At 33.7% G+C, this 27,072-nt stretch overlaps 3 protein-coding genes across 5 annotated transcripts; 1 reads left to right on the top strand and 2 right to left on the bottom strand.

Moving 5' to 3' along the window:
- Positions 1-316: 316 nt before the first annotated feature.
- Positions 317-18,784, bottom strand: LOC130814099 (uncharacterized). 2 transcript variants are annotated; one of them, XM_057680101.1, is made up of 5 exons: positions 18,590-18,779; positions 17,952-18,420; positions 4,172-4,390; positions 2,193-2,903; positions 317-418 (listed from the first exon to the last, which is right to left on the bottom strand). In XM_057680101.1, exons 4-5 carry the CDS (start codon positions 2,842-2,844, stop codon positions 378-380), a joined length of 693 nt encoding a protein of 230 aa, XP_057536084.1. In that variant the 5' UTR covers positions 2,845-2,903; positions 4,172-4,390; positions 17,952-18,420; positions 18,590-18,779; the 3' UTR covers positions 317-377. The 2 variants fall into 2 exon arrangements, with proteins under 2 accessions (XP_057536084.1, XP_057536083.1); XM_057680100.1 differs by having other exon boundaries at positions 17,952-18,784.
- On the top strand, positions 7,217-19,665 carry LOC130814096 (protein TOC75-3, chloroplastic-like). The gene is made up of 8 exons (XM_057680097.1): positions 7,217-8,099; positions 8,873-9,299; positions 10,037-10,258; positions 10,348-10,455; positions 11,009-11,200; positions 11,296-11,544; positions 18,779-19,033; positions 19,233-19,665. The coding sequence occupies exons 1-8, from the start codon at positions 7,336-7,338 to the stop codon at positions 19,470-19,472; spliced, it is 2,457 nt and encodes an 818-aa protein (XP_057536080.1). The 5' UTR covers positions 7,217-7,335; the 3' UTR covers positions 19,473-19,665.
- Positions 19,633-25,132, bottom strand: LOC130814097 (chaperone protein dnaJ 20, chloroplastic). Of its 2 annotated transcripts, XM_057680098.1 has the most exons (5): positions 24,570-25,132; positions 22,381-22,546; positions 21,460-21,492; positions 20,131-20,225; positions 19,633-19,996 (listed from the first exon to the last, which is right to left on the bottom strand). In XM_057680098.1, exons 1-5 carry the CDS (start codon positions 24,975-24,977, stop codon positions 19,790-19,792), a joined length of 909 nt encoding a protein of 302 aa, XP_057536081.1. In that variant the 5' UTR covers positions 24,978-25,132; the 3' UTR covers positions 19,633-19,789. The 2 variants fall into 2 exon arrangements, with proteins under 2 accessions (XP_057536081.1, XP_057536082.1); XM_057680099.1 differs by lacking the exon at positions 21,460-21,492 and having other exon boundaries at positions 24,570-25,126.
- Positions 25,133-27,072: the final 1,940 nt, after the last annotated feature.

Raw genomic sequence — 27,072 nt, 5'->3', positions numbered from 1 at the left:
AATATAATTACGTTGGTTAAAAATAACATAAATTTAACAAAAAATTTATCTTTTGTTTATCATGTGGAAAAATTGAAAGGTCGAGGTCACCACTTGAATAAAAAAAATTTGTCTACCACATAGAAAAACTGAAAATTCAAGATAACTACATTAAAATTTTTTTTTTTCTATTTTGTCTAATTGACAAGAATATGAGGGAAGAGTATTATTTCTTGCAAATTTGTTTCGTAAACAAAAAATATTGTCATTTATTGTTATATTATTACAATTAAGAGTTAATAGTTAAATATTTTCTAGAACATTTAGTATATTTTTTTTTCTAGGGGACAACTTTTTTTTCAACATTTGGAGTAGATTGAGAAGTAGAATGTCTTCTTTTAAATAGATTGCAACATCCTTCCATGGTTTTCTTCCTCAACTGCAGTTTAAAAGAATAGATTAGACAAGTCTGTAATAATTGATAACCGACTAATGATGTTGAGTTAGTAGCTTAATACCAAGTTTCTTCATTGACCATTACTTCCTTTATTTAGAAACATGATGACAAAAAAACCTAGAAAAATTAACTTTTTGTGAGAATTACCTAAATAAGTTTTATTGTTAAATACTTCTATAAATATTGACTTTTTGTCAAAACTACATAGAATAAATATTTTTTGTCAAAATTACCTATTTAATTTGACTTTTTATTTGAAACTATCTAGGTTAATTTTGTCGAGCACTATCTACTAATGAGCTTGTTTGGTTGAAAATCAAAAGGGGAAGTGAATTGGGTGGCTTGAAAACTTAGAATGAAAAAATGCGATCTCTTTTTGTGTTTTGTAATTTAAATCATAACCAGATTGAGGTGATTTGTGCATATTAAAATATCTTGTTATTCAAGTTACTATTATAATAATAAATAGCTTTGTATCTTTATTTTAGTGTATTCATTGTAATTCTATCGAGTTGCAATTAGGCTTGCGTTATTGTATGAGATAAAATATTGGCCCGTTAAGAAGTCCTATCAATAAAAGATGAAAGTAGTAGAGATGTAAATGCTTAGGTGAATGAGTAGGCCCACAAGATTGGTTTGAATAAGGAATGAGGAGTTTAGAAGAGGTTAGAAGTTGCCCTATTGTTTGCGAATATGTGTGAAATAGGTTGAGATGGTTTGAGCATGTGCAAAGAAAGATTGTTGATGCCCCCTGAGAAGCATATAAAACGTCATAGTGGATGATAAGAGAAGTCGAGAAAGACCACCCAAGAGAACGTGGGAGGAACAAATTAAAATAAACTTGCGCGAGTTGCATTTCTCTGAGGACCTGACTAGAAATAGGAATAGTTAGAGACGCCAAATTCGAGTTCTAGACTTTTGAAAATCTCTTTTCTCATCCTCACTTTAGTATACCGTTTTATTTTATTTAATTTTTTTTCCACCTTAGTTTTACTTATGTTTCTAAGTAGGTATTTATTATTTTATATTTGGTTCATATGGTATGTTTTATTTTGCTTATGATGGAAACCACAGGGATTTATAATACATACTCGGTGATTTTAATTACTTTCTTGACATGATTCACATTCCTGACTTCCTCTCTTACGAGGGAGTATAGATATAATTTGTATGTTATCTACCCTCGAACCTTAATTTTATAAGCGAAAATTACTGAGTATGATGGTATCATATCATACTTACAATATTAACCTTAAAGTAAAGAAAACAGCATACACATACATGGTAACCAGATATCTCAATAAGATCCTAATTGGATATATAATTACAATATACTCCCTCCCTCCCTCCCTCCCTCCCTTACTAAATGATATTCTCATTTATTATTTTAGTTTGTTCTATTATTGTTTTAAAAAAATATATTTATATCATAGATTTTGAAAAGAATTAAACCTAGCTAGTTCATTTTTATAGTCTCTAGGTATTTTCCATTAACTTCATTTTCATTTTAATATTTTATATTGCTTATAAATTCTACATATTTTTCACTAATTTTATTTAAATATTTTTTTAATTAATGTGGTTTTCTTATTTTATCTACAAACTTTATTTTAATATTTTTTATAATCTAATATAAAATAATATATCCAACATTATTTAATAGATTTAATTTTTCCTAATTTCCATTCACATTCAACATCATATAGAACAAAAGCAGAGTAATTTAATTTAGTAGCATATATATAAGTATTAATACCTTCACATGCATTGGTGGACACAGGAATCTGAGTCTTGGTTAAAGAAGAAGAAGAAGAAAAAGAAGGTTCCTGAGCTTGGATCAACATAGTGACAGCAGCTCTTACTTTCTCCACAATACCCTTTTCATTTGGATTCCTTCTTGGACTAATTACTTCAGTTATCACCTGACGTAATGCCCTTTCATCTTCTCCTGGCTCTAATTTTGTTTTCAAGTATTCTTTCACCGAAACACCACCACTTCCTTTATTATCCTCTTCATCATTCCCATCAATATTCTTTCTTTTTGATTCTTCTTCATCCAACTCATCACCCTTCTTTGCACTAGAACATTCTTCTTCTTGAAGCTTCTCTTTCTGGGTTCTAGAATCTTCGTTTTTGATCTCTTTATGCCTTTTGGAATTTCTTTGAGCAATCAAAGTATCAAGTGTGAACCTACTTGGACTAGAGTGTTTTACTCTTAAATGAGTGCCTAAGCTTAAGGCTCGAGGACTGGCTTCTTCATTATTTGTGTTAGCTTCAGATTTGGAAGTATAATCTCCAAAAGTATCTGACTGGCTTTTGGCAAGAACAGGATGATTTGGTGTACTCAACTTTAGGGAAGATAGGTGTTGACCAGCACCGCTGTTCATTATTTGCTTAACACTTTTCATTTGATCTGTGCTTTCAATCTGTTTGCTATCTTCATTGGAACTCTTCGGATTCGGATATGCTGAAAAAGAATAAACTAACTTCAATCATTCTGGATTTACTAAGAGAACAAATCTGGTGAATGTATTGGGTTGTTTCAACATATATATTTAATCACTTATAATCTTAAAATATTCATTTACGATCTTAAAATGATCACTAATAACTTTAAAATAATCATTTATAATTTTAAAGTGATTAATTAGACAAATATTCTAATTATATTGGTCCAACTTATAATGATACGATCTAATACAAGACTAGCTGATAATAAATATATACCTAAGAGTACTTAAATTATTTTATACTTATATACAAATTCGTGCAATGCACAAAATTTGTTAGTATAAAATACTTGTAAATAAAAATTTTAAAGGAATATACAATTGCATATTATTATAAACATGATTTGAATGTCCTATAATCACATTTTAACCTCTAAAATTATTTCATCTGATAAGCTCTATAAAACCATCATTTACAATTTTTCTGTTCTTTTATATAATTGAATGATTTGATCTAATAAAAATCTTTTATTTTATTTAGTTATTGGTACTATAGACATTGCTCTAATTTTCTTCTTCAAATGTGTATAGACTCTAATATGATTGTTTCATAATGTGAAAACATCTTACATTGATTCTAGTTTTTTTATTGATTATTAGCGTGAATAGGTTGCTAAACTGAATTTTTTTAATATAAATTTGAGTGTTTTTATTCAATTTACCTTATTTTGTTTTGTCTCCTTAAAATTTCGGGAATAAATTAGTAAGTGTATCTGTCTAAAGGCTCATTTTCCTAAATATTCAAAAAATTGAATAGGGCCTCATAAATCTTTGCTCCGCCCCTGACACTGATAATCATTGTTGTTGTGTCAAGTTTCAAACCTGTCAGTGTGGGAGATGACTTTGATTATCTCATAGCCCATGCCATGTCTTGCACTTTAGAGAAGGATAATGTGTATGCAATGGGATATGAGGGGTTGGGATTTGCATCACTCCATGGTCGAGGTGATCAAGAGAGTGGAAAAGGAGTGCATTAAACAAGGTAAGAAAGTGCACAAGTAAGGCCTTGATTTATGTCTTGAACGAGGCAAGAATGGGAAAGAAAGATACCTTAAACGAGACACAAGTGTGCGAGAATTTAGTTCATTAATGTATTGTTGAGTCATTAATAATAATAAACTGTTATTATGTCTCATTAAACCTTGTCTTAGTATTTTCCATTTAGTTTTTGAATTGAAAGAAATTAATTAAAAACTTAAAAGGGTTAAAGCGACAAATACAATACCTTGAGATACAACATTCTCATGTTCATCATGTTGGACTTTAGAATCTTCCAAAGCAACTCCCCATGATGGTGTATGACAATCATCATGTCCAAATTTCTTTTTTGCTAATTGTCTCCATTTTTTAACCTTTTCTTTTACTTTGCCAAAAACAGATAATTTCTTTCCTTGATGCAAATGATCATCTTCTTGGCATGTATTCCAACTAGTTGGATTATCAGCTGCACACATAATTTCCTTTTATTTAGAAAAAGGGTACTATTCTAATTCCATAATAACACCAAACAATACTCATGCTATTCGTATTAATTTAATAATTTAATGAAATATTATGGAAAAAAAATGTCATTTTCAATTGTAGATTTAAAAGGAAAATATGATAATAAAAAACAATTACATGTAACAGATAATATTACAGTGAAGAAGTTGTTCAACAGTTTTGGATGTTCCTTCATTATGTTGCATATTAACTTGAGACATAATTTGGATAGCAAAATGATAAATTAAATTATAATTCTAGAAAATTATCACATGTAAGTTTAAAATATGGAAAGAATGAAGAATAATTTTAGTCATTAGTTGAACTTTAGGGTGTCCTTATTTGATAGGGCAATAATGAGTTTAAGTCCTCAAAAAACAAAATGGCATAATATGTGGAAGCATTCTCTTCAACAGATCCATTTGGTAGGCTATAAATGTGCACCTTCTAAACTTAGACCATTATTTTCATAACTAACTTCCTAAACATTAGCCTACATACATCCTATTTCTTTTCTTAAAAATTTGTCCTTCTTCCTAACCTTTTCTCTGGAGGAGAAAAAACTATCTAAATAGAGTATATGATTATATAAAGAAATGCTCACATTTAAAAATATAAATAAAAATGAAAATTTTAAATAGAAAAAAGCAAGGTGAGAAGGATGTTGCCCCTTGTAGATTATTTATTATGTTCTTTTATCAGCTAACAAATTACAAATATACTTGTATATTAATTACCTTGGATTTGATTTTATACTTCTCAATATATAAGAAAAAACATAATTAATGAAAATCTTATACGATTCACTAATATATATATATATATATATATATATATATATATATATATATATATATATATATATATATATATATATATATATATATATATATATATATATATATATATATATATATATATATATATATTTTAGGCTAGCTAAAAAATTGGCTATTTATGAAGATTTTTAGTAAATCTAGGTATAGACTATTGGATGTGTATTAGAGAAAAAGTGGGTTAATAAACCAAAAAGCCAACAAAAACAGATAACTAGAGTAGCTTTTTAATTTTTGCTTAAAAGCCATTTACCAAACACTTTTTTCAGCTGTTTAACCAACCAACAAATCTAAAACCGAAAGCCAACAAAAAAACTAAATAATAAGCCATTTACCAAACACCCCATAGTAGATAAAAATTTTAAAGGAAATTCCACATGGTGACCTTGAGTTTTTGGCTTTTCTACAAATATTGTTTAAATTCACGTGGTGACCTTGATCTTTTAACTTTTCAATGTGGTAGACAAAATATTAAGTTATTCGTTAAATTAAGTATTTATTTATACTGAACTATAGATTCCCGTATAAAACACGGATGCTATAAATATTTACTGATATGAATAATGATATTATTTAAAAGTGAATTTATTTACAACATAAATTCACTTGTCTTTAGTCTTTTTTCATTAATATATTTTATTGATTTCAAAATATGTGGTTAATTTGAATGATCACGATGTTTGTTTTTCTAAAAAAAATATCATTAAGTTGATAAAAAGACCGTAAACTCTTTTAAAAAAAACTTTTCTTATGTCTATTAGAGCTATCCCAATGGTGACAAACTTTATTTGATTGGAAATTTTTGAGTGGAAATGCATCCCAGTAGTGAAATCCAAAAAAAAAAAAAAATACTCAAATGTTTCCTAAAAAATAACTCAGAGGAAAATTTTGGGATTTCCTCACAGTGAGCCCCAACACTAATTAAAAAATATACTCATTTTTCTATTTTTGACCCGAATTTATGAATTTTAAAGACTCAAAAAAAATTAAAACATACCAACATTCATAAAACAGCGCCTCTCCTGAGAGACCGTCTTTATAAGAGATGGCTCTCCAGACACAAGCCCAACAAATAAAAAAAGAGAAAAATCTAAATACTGACGTGCGCGTTTGATCTTATATGGAGTTGGTGTTATAACATATTGAAGTTGGTGTTATAACCTATAGAAGTTGGTATTATAACCTATTAAAATTGATATTTGGAGTTGGTGTTATAACCTATTAAAGTTGATATTATAGCCTATTTGGAGATACCAACTTTAATAGGTTATAATACCAACTCTAATAGGATATAATACCAACTTCAATAAGTTATAACACCAACTTTAAATAGAATTACATAACGCGTGTTTTTCTGGTAGTTATTTTTATATTAATAATGGGCCGGCCCATTTAAAAGGCGTTTTTTATAATGACGGTCTCAACTAAGAATTTGTGTTCATAAAAAAAATTCTCATTAAATAGACAATCATTTTTCTATTTTTTGACACCTTTTCTCTCTAATTTCATAAAATTAGTATTCAAGTAGTTTAATGTTTACATTATTAGTTTAGTTTTGTTATTTTTAGTTTTTTTTGTTGTATTGGTATTTTGTCTTAATAATATTTTATGAATTACTTTTTGTCTTATTAATATTTTTGGATAAAGAGAGAAAATAAAGTGGGATAAAATATAAAATAGGAGAGAGTGGTGAGGACACTTTTTCCTCATGAATGCGATAAAATTCAGTAGTAAAAATTTCCACACAAAAAAATAATGTGAATGAAAGGAAAAATATAGAGAAAGATTGATGAATAAATTTTTTTATACACCATTAAGAGTGCTTTCAAATAAAAAATCTAAAGGTCAAGATTACTATATGCATTAAAAAATAAGTTTATCTACTACATAAAAAAAAAAAAGAATTTCACCATTATAAAATTTGTCAAATTTTAATTTGTGAAATTTAAAGAGTAATGTTGATGTCTACACTCAATGTACCCTTTTCTCCCTTTTTCTCTTAAACCCTTGAAAATCCCTCCCCCTTTCTTCTTCCTCTCGCCTCTCTTCCTCCTTCCTTATCCACCCATCAATGGCAGCCTTCACCGTTGCAGGCGCCATCTACTCCACCCCATTATCCTCACCTTCTCAATTATCCTCTCGCCTCTCCAAAACTCACTCTTCTCTTCACCTTCCTCACAATGCCCACCTCTCCATATCCACTCCCAATCCCATAACCTCTTCTTCTAACACCACTCGCACTCATCCACCTCATTCTCTTCAAAGCTCTCTTCAATCATCTTTCTCAAATCCCCTTAACTCAATCCTTTCTCACCCAATTTCCAAAGCCCTTATCATCTCTTCTCCTATTGGTCTCCTCATCTTCTTCATTGGCGGAAATGGAGGTTCCAACAATGGGGGTGGCGGAGGTGGTGGTGGTGGTGGCGGCAGCGGTGGTGGTAACTCATGGTGGTCACGTTTTCTCTCACCTCAAGCTCTAGCAGAAGATGATAATGATGGTGGTTCTGAGAATTGGGATGCTCATGGATTACCAGCTAATATTGTTGTTCAACTAAATAAATTAAGTGGGTTTAAGAAATATAAGGTTTCCGACATACTCTTCTTTGATCAAAGAACTCGTACCACTGTTGGTACTGAAGATTCATTCTTTGAGATGGTTTCTTTGAGACCTGGTGGTGTATATACTAAAGCACAACTCCAGAAAGAGCTTGAAACTTTAGTTACTTGTGGAATGTTTGAGAAGGTTGATTTAGAAGGGAAAACTAATCCTGATGGATCTATTAAAGTTTCTATTAATTTCTTTGAAAGTACTTGGCAAGCTGCTGAGAAATTCAGGTTTGTTTTTTATGGGTTTCATTTTTGAGTTTTTGTATTAATTGTTGCTTCAAGTATTGATCTTGTTATTTTTGGGTATATGTTCAGTTAATATTATTGAAATGTATGAATTATTTGAAAGTGTTATCATTTGGTATGTTGCTGTAAAATTCAGGTTTGTTTTGTTATGGGGTTCATTTTTGAGTTTTGGGATTGATTATTGCTTCAAGTATTGATCTTTTTGTTTTCTTATTTTTGGGTATATGCTAAATTTGTTATCATTTTGAAAGTGTTATCATTTTGTATGTTGCTGGGAAATTAAGGGTTTTCTTATGTTTTTTTAGATTGGATTTTGCTTAAGGTATTGAACTTTTTATGTATAATTTGGGTTATTGGAATTGATCATAATGTAGGTCATACAATGACACAATTTGAGAAATTTTGACAAGTTTTGAGGAAGTTGTAGTTCAAATATAATGGATAAAGTGAAAGGGTTAACGTGTTTATGTAATGTGGGGTTCAAAACTTTTTTGTTATTTCAGGGGTGAATAGAATTTATGTGCTCTATTTTTTCTTTTGGATATTTATTGTGATTGATGAAGGAATTCTAGGTTTATGACAATAATGAACCGTTCGCAGCTTTAGCTTTTTTGATATGCAAATCATAAATGTTCACTTCAGTTTAATTGTTCCTTTCTAGCTCCCTGAGGAATCATTTTTAGAAATTTGTTTACGAGTAAATTGGATTATTAGTGCAAAAAACTGAAACTAGTCCTTAATTTTTTTCTGTTTAGGTGCATCAACGTGGGGTTAATGCCACAAACAAAGACAGTTGAGATGGATCCTGATATGACTGTAAAAGAGAACCTGGATTTTTATATTAGCCAGGAGAAGGATTATAGGAGGAGGATTGAAAAGGCTCGTTCATGTCTTTTGCCACCTGCAGTTTACCGAGATGTGAGGAAGATATTGATGGATAAGGGACTGGTTTCTGCGAGGTTGCTTCAGGAAATTAGGGATACAGTTCAGAAATGGTACCATGACGAGGGATATGCGTGTGCTCAAGTGGTCAATTTTGGGAATTTGAATACCAAGGAAGTTGTTTGTGAGGTGGTGGAAGGGGATATTACTCAGTTGTTGATTCAGTTCCAGGATAAACTTGGGAATGTAGTTGAAGGGAATACAAAATTTCCGGTTGTCTGGAGGGAGTTGCCTAAGCAGGTAATGTTTTTTTGTTGTTTGTTGCACATCATCAAACTTGTGTTCATCTTTTGTAGCATTCCTCCTTGTCCACAGTTTAGAATGTGAATGTCAAATAGTGGAATGCCAGCTTTGTCATGCGTTGAGAGGAGTTTTTGTTTCCTCAATTATGTGTGATAGCAGATGAATGGTTCAGCTTGAGCTGTCAGTGGCCTAAAAATGCTATGTTTTTGTAGTGCCATGCACTTGTTGCATAATTGCTTGTTCCACGTCAAATTTTGAATATAGATAAGCATTAGAGACATAAATTAAGCCAATAGTATATCGAGTCAATGTACTCTGTACGAGTCTCAACTTCTTGGCAAAGTATACAATAATTTTGATGTGCACTACTCCGTATTCTCCACTGTAACCCACACTCTAACGCACACTCCTTATTCTCTATTCCACTAGCCTAGTAGCATGTTAAGCTAAAAAATTACTGATTTTAGTATGTACTAGGTGTCCAAGTCCACACAAGAGTTTATACAACTTCTATCATTGTAATTGGAATTAAACATGGATGTTCGAACAAAAAAACAAAATACATTTTTACTTGCATTTTGTTTAGGATCTTTGGGCATTAGGTTTACTAATAGATCTATACAAGAAAAATACAAAGGAACATTTTTAAATTAACATAACAAGTGTGTTGTAATATAGTATTCCTATGTTCTACGAAGGATCAAATAGTTCGATGTGGTGTCTATTCTTTGCAGCTTAGAGTGGGCCATGTCTTTAACATAGAAGCAGGCAAGCAAGCTTTGAGAAATATAAACTCTTTGGGATTATTTTCAAACATTGAAGTGAATCCTCGCCCAGATGAAAAGAATGAAGGGGGGATTATTGTTGAGATTAAGCTTAAGGAACTTGATCAAAAGTCAGCTGAAGTAAGTACAGAGTGGAGTATTGTTCCTGGGCCTCAAGGTCGTCCAACACTGGTAAATTTCATAATTATTTCCTACTAATATCATTATGTTTAATGTATTAAGTTTTTACTAGACATTTTGCTAAACATGTGATGCATCAGGCTTCTATACAACCAGGTGGGACCGTCTCTTTTGAACATCGAAACATCAAAGGTCTCAATAGATCATTTCTTGGTTCAGTAACCACTAGTAACTTCCTTAATCCACAGGTATTAAACTTTTGAATGTGATCTCTTAAGGCTTTATTGAGGTTTTTGCAGTTCTCACCCTAAAAGGGTTATTATATTTTGTCCTTCAAAGAAGGGCTGCCTTATAAATTGGCTCATGAAATTTGATCGGCTCTCTTGTGTGCTTCCTCTCTTCTCCTACTGTCTTACCTTACATCTTCTGTTCTTAGTGGTGAATGGTGATTGTTTTTAGTCAGAGTTATTATTGCTTATTGTCCCTTATTTTGATGGGGCCAAAGAATTATAGCTCTTTGACTTCAGATTATAATGGGCTATTGCAAAATGGCTCATCAAATCATTCGCACTTTTTATTTATGAGAAGTGGCACATGATGTTTGTTACCAAGGGTCAATAAAAACAACTCCATCATAGATGGGAATCACTTTATGCATTGGGGTTGTGGAATGTTGTTGCAGACTTGTTGCTGCTTAACTTTAACAAGATATCAGTATTCTTCTCAGGAAATAAGTGCAACTTTTTTTCCATTCTTCCTTCTGTTTTATTCTTTAGAATTTAACGACTTTTTGATTTTCAGGATGATCTTTCTTTCAAGTTTGAATATGTGCATCCATATATCGATGGTGTATATAATCCACGCAACCGAACATTCAAAACTAGTTGCTTTAATAGCAGAAAGTTGAGTCCTGTGTTTACCGGTGGCCCCGGCTTAGATGAAGTTCCTCCTATTTGGGTTGATAGATCAGGTGTGAAAGCAAATATTACTGAGGTTGGTATGCAATCTTTTTTGAATTTAACGCAAGTAGTGTTGTTGAATTTATTTCTTCTGCTCATAATGGTTACAAATTTATGTTCCTTTTCCAGAATTTCACACGACAAAGCAAATTTACTTATGGGCTCGTATGTGAAGAGATAACAACACGGGATGAAAGCAGCCATATTGCCACAACTGGCCAAAGAATTTTGCCAAATGGTGGAATTAGTGCTGACGGACCTCCAACAACGTTAAGTGAAACTGGTGTTGATCGTATAGTTTTCACACAAGCAAATATTACACGAGATAATACAAAGTTTGTTAATGGAGCTATAGTTGGTGACAGAAATGTGTTTCAGGTAACTCTTATCCATCCTTATTGTTTTATTTTTGTACTTTCAACGCTGGTGAACCTTAATAATAACTTATGCATAAAGATCCAATGCTGAATTCGATTGGAGTAGCTTAAGTTTTATTTCTTTTGAGATACCGTATTCTAATTAGTGGCATATCTTGCCCATAAATTAGAGGGAGGCAGAGAAATTAATTTTAAGGGGGGGATTTGAACCTTCTATGTATAGGTTAAAAACTATACTCTTAACCTCAAATCCACATTTTTTTTTATTTTAGTTATACATATACAATATTTTGCTTTATACGATTTTTCAAAATTTTCAAGGGGGTTGGGACCGTTTGGGTCTCTCAACTAGTTTTAAAAGGTGTGAGATGCAAAAGGTCCTTGGAGTCAAGGGGCAAAGCGCAAGAAGGCTCGTGCTTTTTGTATGCGACGCTCTTTTTCGCTTAAAAGCTGCAAAATCAATTTTAATACATATTTAATATTTATAACATGACATTCATATTATAATAGCTTATAGCATACAAGCTTGAAAACATTCATTATCCTTGCGGTAAGCATTATTTTAACACATAATGTCATAAGATAAAAAAACATAATAAAAAAATATACTAATACAATTAAAACAAAACTTAAAATAGATATGTATAATAATTCTAGATTAAATGTTCTACAAATGAAAAGAGAAATAAAATGTATTGTATAATTATTCTATATTAAATTTATACTCATATTTGTGGTTTGAGTATTTCAAAAGGTTAAAAACAAACTGGGTTGTAACATTAAATTATTACTTTACTTTGATACATCACCACACCACTCCTACTATAATTGCTTATCAAATTAAAGAAACTAGTACGATGTTGCCATTTTGTAGGAAATATTAATTATTAAAACGTAGTATAACAGTTAAAGAAATACAGGGAACATGCATGATACAAGTTTAATATTTGTAATGTCAACAATACAACACTTTATAAAAAGCTATGCAAGTTTCAAGGCGTTGGAAAATTTAAAGGAGTAGAAAAGGAAAATCAAATCTTTGTTGAAAACAAGTTTCCAATGCATTCATCTTCCTCGTTTTCTTATTTCATAGAAAACGTCCTTTTCATCATATTCAAAATCTAATTCGGGCAGTGGAAGATTAAAACACAGTAGAAGGAAAAATCAAATCTTAATGAAGAAAAGTTAAGGAGAAAGAAGACAAATGAAAGAAGAAAGAAGAGGATGTGCTGCCATGCCAAATGAAAATTTATTCTCTTCTAATACTTCAGTACAAAGAAAATGGGTATTAAAGCTGTTAGAGCAAGTGCGAAATCAACCTTGAGTGAAGGTGTTGGCTTGATGGGCTCAACACAAGGCAGCAGGGTTTGAATTGAGCTGCTCGATTGGTCGAGCAAGGGTGGCTCGGTCGAGCAGCTCATCAATAGAGGATCAGCAAATTTCGTTTTGGCGCTCGGTCGAGCGAGCATCAAGCCCCAAAACTGACGCGTATTCTGTTTTGTTGCGGGATTCCCTTGGGCTTCATGGGTTTAGTCCTAGGGTTTCTAATATGTTATGGGCTGTACAATAGAGGCTTTAGAACATCATTAGGAGCATGTGCGGAATGCTAATATACTAGAGAGAGCTAGGGATAGAACACCAAAAGAGCTTTCTTCTTCGTTGTATTAGGTTATGGGTGATCTCCATTGTTGAATGGAATCACTATCTTGAGAGCTTGTTCTCAAGTGTGTTTGGTTAGTCATTAATGTATTGTTGAATAGATTAATGAAAGTAATCATCTTTTGAAGGAGAGGTATCATTAGATACCTCATAAACACATTGTCTTGCTTGTTTGACTGTTCTCTTGTTTGTCCTTTGTTTTTCACTCATCTTTTACATCTTATTCTACTATTGTTGGGTCCGAGCCATTCTCTTTCAATTGGTATCAGAGTTTAGTGTGTTTTCTTGGGGTATTGAGCGAGGGAGAGCTTGGAGATAGGTAGAAGAGAGATGGTAAAGTTGAGAAGTGTTTGGATGTTTTGTTGAAACCATTAGGGTTTGTTGAAGCTTTAGGAGAGATAAAATCAGCAGGTAATCAAGAGATGGAGAGATTGTTAGTGGAGTTCTCAAGAGAGGAGAGCTTATTAACAATGGTGGTAGAATAAAGGCTAATGATAGAGTCTTTATTATTGAGAGTTGAAAAACTAGAGTGAGCTATTAGGGGTAGTAGCATTGTTGTGGAAGTACCATCCATGGGGGTTGGTATGGAGATTGATTATACTCTATCTATGAGGGATGGAAAGGTCATTGAGAGAAATCCATCAAAAGAGAGGAAATCAGAATCAAGAAGGCAAGGGTTGAGTATGGGGATAGAGTGTGCTTCCATTGACACAAGAGAGTCCATGTTCAATACACTTGCAACAAGTTGAAGAAGGACCTTAGAAGCACGAAGCTTTTGAGGGAGATGAAGAAGCCAACAATGGAGGTTGGTGATGGAGAGAAGCTCAAAGGGAAGAAGAGTGAAGCTCCATTGAGAAATTGAGGAAGGCAACGACTTTGGTGAAAGGGGTTGCAAAGAAGAATGAGCTCTCAAACATTGATAAGGGCCTTGTGAAGAAGGCCAAGGGTAATGTTGAGGACGGTCATGTGCTATTGGCCAAGTGTGATGATGATGGTGATTGGGTGTTTGACTCCGTACACCCATATCATATTTGTAGAGATAAGAGCTTGTTTACAAGGGTGATGGCTTATAAGCATGAGAGGGTGACCTTGCCTAGTGGTGAGAAAGTTGTGATTGAGGCCATTGGTAAGGTGCATTTGAGAATGCACAATGACATTGTGAAGAAGCTTAGGGGTGTGAGATACATTCCAAAGATGATGAGGAATCTAATCTCATTGAGGAGATTAGAGAAGATTAGGTACACCATGAAGACTCAAAGTGATGGAGTCTTGAAGGTGGCAAAGGGGTGTTTGGTGCACTTGAAGGGTGTGATGGGCAATAATGGCCATGTGTTGCTAAGGAGCAGAGGTTTGCATCATGTTGAGAGGGGTGCAAGGCCTAAGTCACGGAGGGTGACATTTGATGATGGTGGCCACAATGATAGGTGGTGCACAAAGAAGGTTGATGACGGGTTTGGTCTTGATGGGGAGCCAAGACCTAAATCATATGTTGAGGTTGTGATTGGAACACCAAGAAAGGTGGCATATGATGATAGAGGTAGATTTGGCCTTCAGGGGAGATTGTTAGAGCAAGTGCGAAATCAACCTTGAGTGAAGGTGTTGGCTTGATGGGCTCAACACAAGGCAGCAGGGTTTGAATTGAGCTGCTCAACTGGTCGAGCAAGGGTGGCTCGGTCGAGTAGCTCATCAATAGAGGATCAGCAGGTTCTGTTTTGGTGAGCATCAGGCCCCAAAACTGACGCGTATTCAGTTTTGGTGCGGGATTTCCTAGGGCTTCATGGGTTTAGTCCTAGGGTTTCTAATATGTCATGGGCTGTATAATAGAGGTTTTAGAACATCATTAGGAGCATGTGAGGAATGCTAATACACTAGAGAGAGCTAGGGATAGAACACCAAAAGAGCTTTCTTCTTCATTGTATTAGGTTATGGGTGATCTCCATTGTTGAATGGAATCACTATCTTGAGAGCTTGTTCTCAAGTGTGTTTGGTTAGTCATTAATGTATTGTTGAATAGATTAATGAAAGTAATCATCTTATGAGGGAGAGGTATCATTAGATACCTCATAAACACATTGTCTTGCTTGTTTGATTGTTCTCTTGTTTATCCTCTGTTTTTCACTCATCTTTTACATCTTATTCTACCATTGTTGGGTCTGAGTCATTCTCTTGCAAAAGCAAAATTTGAATTTGATAAAAAATAAAAATCAGTATCCACAAGGCTCACGAAGCCTAAGATGCACAAGGCACACAAAAGGTGCGCCTCTAGCTCGGCTCATGTATCTAGCTGCGCCTAGACTTGTGGAGGCTCTTTTGTGGTTTCTTCTTAGCGTGTAATGTCGAGACGCCCTTTTTAAAACACACCTCTCAATTAAGGTTTGCCTCTATTTCCATTGATTGAAGAGGCTGTTATATATGAAATCTTATCCAACTTTATGTCTTATATTTATGCCTTCTTAAAAAAAAGACCATCAACTAGCCACTACCACCTATATATCCATGAGCATCATAACAACCACAAGCTCCACTATAGTGTTGTTTTCCTTGCTCTACTTTTTTTGTACTCTATTTTTGAAGCTTCTAATCAACCATTTGGTGGTCTATCGATCGGAGTACATTGCAGATGATTTCGCGGTTAATGCAGCCTATATTTTGGTCGTGGGAAGCTCAAAAACCTTTACAATACAATGATGCGGTCTTGATTATGTTGTATGGTCTATTCAGCCGCGAAAACTCCAGCCTCAAAACCTTAGAACTCAAGTTAGACAAATTAAAACTTGAAATTTGTGGGGATATGGATTTTGAGTTAATTGCTTATGTTTCTCGTAACTTTGGGATTGATATTTAATGAATGTGATTGATTATTGTGTTCATTTTAAATTTCTTGCGGTGGCTATGGTTGGTTTCAAGCGTAATGATTCAGTTTAGGTGTTTGAGGTAGATTTGCGATGACAAATTGGTTGGACAATGGTTAAAGGTGTGAGTTTCCTGGGTGCGCCTCAAACAGGTCAAGCCAAGGTGAGGTCATATTGTAATTTGTAAGGAACTGGGCCATGAGGTGTGCGTTCCCCAGGTGCATCTATGTCATTTTACTATTTAAGTGATGTCTGTCCGGTGGAAATTGGAATGGAGGAGAGGGTTAGAGGGTTTAAGGTGATAAGATTATACTTAAGTCATAAGTGGAGGGTGTGATTTGATGAAGAGCATTCATGGGAATTTACAAAAGAAAAAGTGGGACAAAGAATTTAAAAAGCACTTAGCTATACAACCAAGACAATTGGAGTATTGACTGATATACCCATTCTTGATTCTCCTGAACGTAAAGCCTTTAAGTGTGAAAAATATAGTCTACCTATTAATTACTCCCTTGATCCCTAATACTTTGTATGGATTGAACGAATTGAAAGGGAAGAAAAGGGGGAGATTTTGAGGAATACAATTTCCTCTTTTTGGATAACATATTTGAAGGGGGTGGATTTGGAAGGAAGGGATTTTAAGGGATTAGTTCCCTTAATTTGTTGATGATCAAATCTCTCTAAAAGTGAAACATGTGGAAGGAAAATGGTTTTTATCTTCCTTTGCCTTCCTTTATCAACTTATCAACAAAGGAAAACTTTTCTTATCATTTCCTCCTTTTCCTTTCCTTTCCTTTTTTTTCCTTCCCCTTTTCTCTTCATTTTCCTTGTAAAATCTTATCCAAACATAGTGCGGAGAATTGCTACAAGTACAAAGTGGGTGTGTTTTCAAGAGTTGGATGAAAAAAAGCGTATTATATGGAGAGTTGAAAGAAATATTTTAATAAAGTATTTTGAAGGAAAGGAAAGTAAGGGAAAGGATGAAAAACGGAAAGGAGTGGAAGGAAGATTGATGTACCTCTTTTCGAATCTTCCTAATGTTGGAAGGATTTTTTATGTCAATAATGTGAAGGAGTTCTTCTAATCCCTTCCTTACATTTTCCTTCTTTTCCTATTGGTATCCAAATGAAGGAAATGTATCCCTCTATTTCCCTCTATTTCCTCCCCTCTTTACTTCTAGAGTTGTTTAAAAGTGACCCGACCTGAAAATCCGAACCAAAACCGAAAGGAAGCCGATCCGAAAATGTGTTCCCTTTTTAGGTTTATCAAACCGATAGTATCCGAACCAAAGTTGTACCCGGACCAGTTGACAACCGAAAATGGGAAAGATGAATCCGAGCTGTAATCGATTTTTGTAACCGACACATAACCGTTAATCGAGATCACCCGAACCTAATAATGACCGACACGAGTCATATCCAACCCGAATCATGCGCGAAATCGAACACGATCCGGCTAAACCGATTTTACCCGAACGAATTTTAGATCGAACTGTTGTAAATCTGAACCAATTTTTTACATAAAAGTATGATAAACTCATATTCAATGATCTTATTAGTCAATCTAATAAAGTGTTAGATATTTTAATAAATTAAATTTTATAAATACATGGTTTCATATATTTAGAGTTAATAATCAATGGTCAATGTTTATTTAACTACTTTTAATCGAATTAGATGAAAATTGATAGAACTTTATAATTTTAATTTCCGGTCAAACAAGTAAAAGTAACAAAGTAATAATACTTATTAATTGATTCGCATTTTAACTATTTTGCTTTAAGTAAAGGAAATCTTGGCATCAATTAAAAAATGACTAACAACTTAATTTGATATGGACTTGATTGATAGTAATTAGTAATACGTAGCCGAATTCTGTTTAAAAAAAAAACCCGAACCTGATAAAACCGAATCAATTAGTAATCGATGATAACCTGAGACCGGTTGACACTCGACACGAACTTCAACTGACACCGAACCGATGCTAACCCGATAGCTCGAATAACCGATCTCCAACCGAACCGTGACTAACCGACTCGACCCGAGTGTGATTCGTCGTAACACGCAGCCGAAAAATAACTGATCCGAAAAACAACCGAATGAAATGATACCCGTCCGAAAATGACTTGATCACCCGAATGAACACCTCTATTTGCTTCTAAATTCTATCTAGATGTATAGTTAATCTATTTCCATTTTCCTCGTAAAAGAAAGAGAAATTCTTGTGGCTTGTATTAATTCAAAATTTTGCAGAATGACAACCAAAATTGCTAAGTAGTTTCAAAACTCCTTGTGTCATTATGTCCAATGCCTTTTTCTTATGAAACTTGTCTCGTTGTAGCACTTGCCAATGTTGAAGCCTTAGACCTTTTACACGAGCAGAAACAGTCTGTTATTAGGATTTTTTTAATATAACAAATTAGATAATAAACGTAATTGTCTAAAATTCCAAATTTTAAATTATGATTTGAGCGTCCAAAGGAGAAATCACAATAACAAAAAAAGAGGTATGGAGCTCAAACCTTCCCTCACTTACCGTTTCTACGTTAGGAAACAATTGGCAAGAATATTCATGTATGGGGATCAATTTTCATTGGATTTTAGTATGGGTTCAGTCGAACTCGCTTAATCTATAAAATCCGCCCATGATAATGGGAGATTGTTTAATGCTTTAATATGCCGTGAAGTGCGAGTATTTCGGTTGATATCTGTCTTCTGGTTGCAGGTAGACCAAGGGCTTGGGATAGGCAGTAAATTCCCATTTTTCAATCGGCATCAACTGACATTTACAAAGTTCCTCCAACTGAAGCAAGTAGAAGAAGGCGCTGGGAAACCACCACCACCTGTTCTTGTTCTTCATGGTCACTATGGTGGCTGTGTGGGAGACCTTCCGAGCTATGAAGCTTTCACCCTTGGGGGACCATATTCTGTTAGGGGCTACAACATGGGGGAACTCGGTGCAGCGAGAAACATTCTTGAGGTAAGAGTTTGTAGTTGGCTAACCTTTATGCTTTTAGCTGTGAAATCTGAGATAAAGATGTATGTATCTAATGCCGTGTGGTTGAAAATGGAACACGATGGCGATGTTTTTTAATGTAAAAGTTATTGGTGGGTTCCAGATGCGAGAAAATGAGACACCATGGTCCAATGACTGATTCATTTGTGTGTTTTTACTGCAGCTTGCTGCTGAACTGCGGGTACCTGTCAAAAACACACATGTTTACGCTTTTGTGGAACATGGAAACGATCTTGGTAGCTCGAAAGACGTCAAGGGTAATCCAACTGAAGTTTATAGGAGAATGGGCAAGGGCTCATCTTATGGAGCTGGCGTGAAGCTAGGACTTGTTCGAGCCGAGTATGCTATTGACCACAATTCTGGTACTGGAGCACTATTCTTCCGGTTCGGGGAAAGGTTTTAAGCTCGACGCATTAGTTAATTCAAGTTGATTTAGTTTTTGATAGGTTCATGTATAATAGAGAAATAAGTAGTGCTTTTTGTGAGGGTGAATGGCGGATATTAGGAATATAGCTAGCTCATTAGAACGGCTTTTTCTTTTTTTCCCCTTGTACAATAGAGCATTCAGTTCAAATCATCCATACTTCCCTTAATGTGATCTTTGATGTCGAAACAAAAGCATATAATATCGCCTTTTAAAATACAATACCCGATTCTCATTTCTTACTAATAAGAACATGTTTGCGTTGAATATACGGCACAATTGGGAAAGCAAAAATGCTATAGACCTAATTCTTTCTTCAATTGAGCAAGAGCAGCTTCAATCTCATCAATACTCTCCTCAATGCTGTTTTTATCACTCATTTTACTATCGACGTTATTTGTACTTTGAGCTTTAGAACTTCCTGTTTGCGCTTCAACTCCGAAATCTTGATCAGCTATGTTAAGTTCCTTCTCCAAAAATTCAACAAACTCTTCTCCTATTTCCTGTGACAGATATTATTACATCATATCCAAAAATATTCTATTCGGCTACCACCACCTGCAGCCGATTTCATATCAACATTTGACGCAAGTTTGAATCTGGAAAAGAAACGAGAATGTACAGAATTGAGACTCACCGCTAATTCCTCCCATAAGCTCTTTGGTTTACCTTGTGATGAGGCATTTGCTTCCCAACTTTGAAATTCTTCCTGTAGATCTTTAAAGAAATCACCTGTAACATCGAACCCAAAATTCACCAATAAGGAAACCGAAAAAAAAAAAATTGAAAGCTAATCTGCTGGACAGTTAAATTTTGCAGGAAATAACAAGCGACCCCTACGAGTTACTCCTCTTAAGTACATAACCATAGTTCATTAGGAATTCCGTATGTTTCATATTATCCGTCACATTTAACATCAATTACTTCCATTACCAATGAATTATAATTTGTCGTTCACGGCAACACCTGGTTAATGGACAGAGCAAGTGGATTTGAGCAGGCCAGTGCAGGGCGAGACATCAATTTCAAGTTTAAGTGAAGATGGTTATTTTTGCTCTTCCGTTTCTCGATCCATATTTTTTCTCTAGAGCAAGATAAGGGGTATATTTTTGCTTTCCATTCAATAAACATCTAAGAATTGAAGGTTATTTCAGTAATATTAGGCAAAGACATGTTATTTATCAAAAAGCGCAATTGGCATAAACGAGGAGCACGATGAGCACAAGGCATACGAAGCACAAAAAGGCATGCCTTTGAAGAGTCTCTTGTATCGCACTGCGCCTAGACTCAAGGAGGCGTTTAAGTGGTCATCTCTTAGCGCCTCACACCTAGGTCCATGGGCGCACTTTTTAAAACACATATTGTGCTGATAGTAAAAAACTACAACCTATAGAGGGTTTCAAGCAATATCTGGAGCCTTTAGAAAGTCAGCACATTATCTCGATCTGAATTGATGGGAACGATAACTTGGTGAACGATATACCATCAATTCGCCATTTGTGAGAAATAGGCCATTATGGACCCTCTGAGTTGGAGAAGAAGCAGAGGTAAAACATGTGGAAGAGTTAGAGAAGGAGAAACTACTGTGAGCAAGCAATGTTCCATCAATTTGCCATTGTTGCATAATTTTGGTTTGGCGAGAAGAGAAGTGAGAAGTGAGGGTTTTAGCCTTTTAGGGAGTGTTTGAAATCTTGGAGATTACGGAAAAACTCAGATGGGTTTTGTTAGCCATTTATTAACACTTCAAAATTAAAACCCAATAATAACCCACCCCGCTAATAGTCTAACAAATACAACCCAACCCTTAACCTATTGGACCGACTTGCCCTATTAACCATTCCTATCCACGGCTAGGACAAGCATACTTAATAACCATCTAAAATAGTTATGAATAGAGGGAACAGTAGAACAGGAGATATAGCACAAGATTATCAGTCTGGCTTGTAAGTCAGGAAGATCAATCTACCTACTGTATTTTGGACATCCCTCAAAAATTCACCTGCAACAGAAAGGGTTCAGTATAAGAAAATATTCCTACAACCCTAGGCAGACAAGACATGTCACAAGGTAAGGTAGTGTGCTCATTACTTGACAAATATAAGGGCAACAAGCCTATTATATATGAACTATTCTTGTGATAGACCGTCTCTCAGTGACACGATCTCATAACAAAGAGTCCATTGTTAATAATTTGTTTTAGTTAGGCTATTCAATTCATGTATAAGGTGCTTTTATGGTGAGACTGTCTCATACAAGAATTTGTGATTATATATAGCAATATGGTATTACGTTCACATTTCAACAAGACCATTCCTAAGGGTAGTTTTGGGTGCAATCGCCTAGGGCTCAGCTCATGAGGGGGCCCAAATTGAGTTAATCCTTATCCTTATAATTAAAACTAGTATTTACACAAGTGGCATCTATTATAGATCGAACTTGCAGTATTAGATGTTTCAGTTAAACGCATGACTACTGAACTACATAGTTGGAGAAAAAATAACTGAAACTATACTTATACAAGGGCCATTTTTTTATTTTTGCCTAGGGCCTAAAAATTATCAGGAACGACACTGCATTTCAACAATCAAAATATTAAACCAATGAGCATGTAACTCTTAGATTTACCAATACATTAATGAAGACATTCATTCAAGCGGCTTCCTAATTTGGAAGTTTATTTTTGACAAGAACAGCAGCTAATAACCAAAACAAAAATTATTTAGTTTTACAATTATGTTTTTTTTTTTCCTTATATTCATGTTAACAGTGGTCTGCTATTTCATTCTAGTGTTTTAAGACTTCAATCCTTTAAAACAATCGCCTTAACATAAAATACTTGATCACCTAAACAAAAACAAGATTCAAATCAATATAAGTCAAGAAGTACCAAATCCATAGAATTCCTCCTCTTCTTGGGTGCTCTGGTTTCTACCAGAAGACGAGTAGGAAAAATCAGATTTACGATTTCCAGCGTCATATCTACTTCGAGAATCAGAGTTGATCAATGTATTATATGCATGTTTTATCCTCATAAATTTCTCTTGAGCATTTGCCTGTACACAGCGAAGTAATTTTAGCACAAAACTACAAAGTTGAGATAGTGGGATCAGCATTACAAAGACTCCGTGCTCGAAGGAAGTGTCACGCATTATTCGTATGCGTATAGTTACCTACGCATCAATCTACAGGAATGTTTATCTGCCCACACACGCCTTTTCAATATCTTAATAAATCCTGCATACAATCTAGCCTAACTATCAAACCCTTGACCCATTTGGGTGAAATTGAGATGATCATTTACGTAAGTTCTAGACCTAGTACAACAACAACAACAATGCCAAAGTGTTAATCCCAAAAGATTGCGAAGTTCTAGACCTAGTACACACGAAGAATTGAGAAATACGCAACTAAGATATTTCCTTGTTCTGAAATCTAAATCTCTAACATCCTAGTAAAAGAGGCTGGCAATTGCTTATTCTCAAGTAAACTTGGAAAATCAAACATCAGTCTGAACATCAGAGAAATGTAGCTAATATAACATAGCTAAAACCTCATAAGAACCGTTATTTCATTGAGAAAAAGGTTATTCCAATCACTGGTGATCTGTAAGCATTGCATGCATTCTTTATGGCTAATTTGTTTTAGGAACGAAGGAAGGGAAAGGAAGGTAAGGGAAGGGGAGGGAAAGAAAATGAAGGAAAGTTTATTGAATTTTCCTCCTAAATTTTTCCCATGTTGGAAGGATTTGTTTGGTACAAAATGCAAGAGACTTCTTCCTTTCAATTTCTTTCCTTCTATTTCCCTCCCCTCTCCTTTTGATATCTAAATGAGGGAAATGTTATCCCTCTATTTCCTGCCCCTTTCATTCTCTCTTTCTTCTTTCATCCAAACATAGATTAAAAGTTCTACAACTTATCGCCTTTTAACATCTAATGTAAGTGAGGCACAAAATAGATTGTATACATCAACCATTCTACAACACAATAATTAAATAACTCCCACAAGGCTTGAACACACACTTTCAATCTCAAAGTTTTCACTTTTAATGCAACTCACTCATGCTAGTACAAGAAGACACACTAAAGCACTCGAACCCTATTTTTCCCTATTATACTACCCTCCACACTATTCTATAGCTTATTTAGATCCTTTAAAACAGTAGCATAAACCTAACAATAGTATATTACGCACCCACCAAGGAAATAACAAAACAGAAATCGCTACCAGTTGAACGTAGCTGCTTGCGGTCTGGTCAGATCGTGGCAACCCCTGGGCACCCCTCTTCTTGCTTCAATCAATGACCCAAGCTTTAATTGTTCATCCCCCATTGCACTCTCACTACTTCCCTCTAATATGTATGCCATAGTGTGAGCAATGAGGTGATCAAGTCCCACATTAGCTGATTTGGTACTTCCTGGATGGAGAAGAAAGGAAGGGAGGGAAGATTGGTGTGTTTCCTACTAACTCTTACCAATGACAGAAGGATTTATTTTGTCTGAAATGTGAAGCAGTTCCTCCTTCCAATTCTCTTCCCTTTATTTTCCTCCCTTGCCCAATTGGTATCCAGATGAACGAAATTTGATCCCTCCATTTCCCTCCCCTTCCTTTCCCTCAATTTCCTTATCCAACCAGTGTTAAGGTTGAATACCATATTCCACCTTATTGAATACACTAGTTAAAAATCAGGCAATTGCATTCATTTTAAGTTAATCAATGATATATTATACACATGTTAAAACCTCATTAGTGCTCTTAGATCCTAAACAAGCAAAACTCACATCCCTATCATTCTAGCTGAAATTTTGGCAAATTTCAAATACTAATCCGGAAACATAATTCCATCAAATTAGCCAGATTATATAATTATCAACTCAATCCAAAACCTCAACCCACCAGCATCATAAATCTTACTCAATCCAAAAACTCAACCCAAGAAAAAGAATCCTTCATTGAAAAATCATAATTATTAAAAAATCACTACACCCTATAAACAATTAAATCATGGAATTCAATTCATCAACACCAAAAAGAGAAAGTTTCAAATTATAATGTTAATAAGTTACAAAAAAAGATTACCTCTTTATTGACATCTGGGTGATATTTAAGAGCAAGTTTTCTATAAGCCCTTTTAATTTCATTAGGTGTAGCAGATTGAGAAACACCCAAAACTTCATATGGGGTTTCTCTTGAAGTTGCTCTAACATTTACAGAAAAGCTATATCTTTGCTTTGTTCTTGAATTTCTGCAACTGGGTTTCAAATAATGAGAACCCAAAACCAATAAATCAAATACATGGCTACCATAACAACATCTAAGAATTGGGATAGAAGTAGGACATAGAAATTGGGTTTGAAGGTGAAATGTAAAGGGATAAAGATAGGAACTTGGAAAGTCATAATGGTGATTTTTGTTATAACTTGAAAGAACTAGGATTTGTGAAGTTGTTTTGCATAGTGATGAAGGGAGAAAAAATCTATGACTCATATTAGAGGGAATATAGGAGAGTAATCTAGGTCAAAAATTGTATCAATTAACTATATTTGTGGATCAATGATGTTTGCTAGAATTAGTATGGTAAGCTAAGTAATGCAAATTCTTTAATTTGGGGTTATACAATGTTGCAAGCTGAGATGGTGACGATGGATGGTTCTATAAGATCCTCGGCTAATTATGACCACAAATATATAATAATTCAACATACTCGTAATTTTTTACAAAAATTTTATTTATTGATCAACCATAAATAATTTCAATTTTAAAGAATATTTTCGTAGACTAAACCCGGTGGTCGGATGACTTGCTATAGTAAGTTTTATTTTTTTAAAAAAAGATAAATTAAAATAAAATGTCGAAAAAAATATTAAAAAAAATTTATGATTTTTTTAATATTTTGAATTTTTTGTGTAAATTTTCAAAATTTTTTTTCTATTTTAAAATTAACTTTTAATTTGTTTTTTTTGGTGAATTACCTACTACAGTAGGTCGGTTACCAAGTTTACTCTAGCCAAATATCCTTTAAAGTTGAAATTATTCATGGTTAATCAATAGATGGCATTATTATAGGAAAATCATGAAAATGTTGGATTATTCTAGATAATTTTTTCCAAATATTATATAATTATTCCCATCGGTCTTATTTATTCTTCCCAATTTCTTTAAAAGGAAATTTTAGGAGTATAAATTTCTTCACATTATAAATCTTTCAGTTTTAGGATAGCTTTTTAGAAAAAAAATAACATTATTTATCCAACATATTTTACTAAAAGATTATCAAATATATTATTTCATATTAAATTATTAATGGTTTCATTTTCCCTCATTATAACTCATTATTCTTTTTATTAACATTTCACTTCTTTTTATGATTGCAAGCTATATTAATCATTATTTATTTCAATCATAATTATCAAAATCCCAATTCTAATCTACGATTCTACGATCTTACGATCCAAAAATAGTCGATCGATCCAGATCGAAGATAGAATCTTAATGTGGTAGAATCGGATGATCCTACTTAACTAAAGAATTCAGGTGGTAGGATTATAATATGATTTTACGATCCTACGATCCAATGATTCGATCCTACATAGGTTGTTTTAGTCGTAAAATTTTTCATATATTACACATTTCACTTACATATAAATATATATTGAAAATAACTATATCAATACCTTAATAAAATTCAAGTTTTTCTTGATTGCAATTTAAATTTGATTATTAAAAGTATATTTTTTTCCAAAACTTAATAGATGAAGTCAAATAAATTTTTACTTACATCTTAAAACTTAAAAAGAGAACAAATATAATTAATAATTTGTAATCCAAAGCACATTAATGCATATATGTAGGATCACACAACCTACGTTCCGATTCTACCTATTTCGATCCTACACCCTCAACGATCCTAGGTAGAATCCCGATCATGATAACCTTAATTTCAATTAATAATGACTTTTAATAGATACAAAAATAAGTTTTTTATTTTAAACTTGAAAACACTAACAATAAAATATTGTCAGACATTGTCATCGCTATGGAAAAGAATTCGTGGAAGGCAAGATCAAGTGCGTACGACAGGCTCACAAAGTTATGGTTTAGTTATTAATTTTTCTTATTTGCCGGTCATGTTTCACATTGCATACATTCATGAAGTTTCTACCAACTTAACATAGATTTAGGAGTATGGAAGAGAACTTATTAGTTTAGAATGACGGAAAAGATCACACATTAAATAGAATGGTGGTTATGTGGATGGTATATGCACTCAAGAGTTTATGACATGTAATGTAATAAGCAATTAATCATAATATCTTTTGCTAATTGAGACGAAAAGTCTTTAATAAGTTAATATATGATACTGGAAGAATCTAAACAACCTGTAGTTGGAAACCATATCTTTGGCCTCCAAGCTCAACTTAGGAAGGTCAAGATAGGTAATGGTAGTGTTATTTCGAGTGAAGTAATGAGTGTCAAATCTTACCTAGTGTCTATTGAGAGAAAAAGCAATGAAGTTCTTTCACAACTTTAAAAAAGAAATGAAGATCTCGAAAAGGCAAATGAAGAGAAAAAGCAATGAAGT

Source organism: Amaranthus tricolor, chromosome 5 (genome assembly GCF_026212465.1).
Source record: "Amaranthus tricolor cultivar Red isolate AtriRed21 chromosome 5, ASM2621246v1, whole genome shotgun sequence".
In the NCBI taxonomy this organism is placed as follows: domain Eukaryota; kingdom Viridiplantae; phylum Streptophyta; class Magnoliopsida; order Caryophyllales; family Amaranthaceae; genus Amaranthus; species Amaranthus tricolor.
Note: the sequence above shows the minus strand (reverse complement) of the source record. Positions and strands in the feature narration are given on the sequence as shown.

Coding starts and splice junctions, on each gene's coding strand:
- LOC130814097 (XM_057680098.1), bottom strand. CDS start 24,977: ATGAGTCATAGATTTTTTCTCCCTTCATCACTATGCAAAACAACTTCA. Junction 21,493..22,380: donor GGAGGAATTCTATGGATTTG/GTACTTCTTGAC, acceptor TTTCTGTTGCAG/GTGAATTTTTGAGGGATGTC. Junction 20,226..21,459: donor GGATGTCCAAAATACAGTAG/GTAGATTGATCT, acceptor TCGATGTTACAG/GTGATTTCTTTAAAGATCTA.
- LOC130814099 (XM_057680100.1), bottom strand. CDS start 2,844: ATGAAAAGTGTTAAGCAAATAATGAACAGCGGTGCTGGTCAACACCTA. Junction 419..2,192: donor GTCCACCAATGCATGTGAAG/GTATTAATACTT, acceptor TTTAAACTGCAG/TTGAGGAAGAAAACCATGGA.
- LOC130814096 (XM_057680097.1), top strand. CDS start 7,336: ATGGCAGCCTTCACCGTTGCAGGCGCCATCTACTCCACCCCATTATCC. Junction 9,300..10,036: donor GGAGGGAGTTGCCTAAGCAG/GTAATGTTTTTT, acceptor TATTCTTTGCAG/CTTAGAGTGGGCCATGTCTT. Junction 10,456..11,008: donor GTAACTTCCTTAATCCACAG/GTATTAAACTTT, acceptor TTTGATTTTCAG/GATGATCTTTCTTTCAAGTT.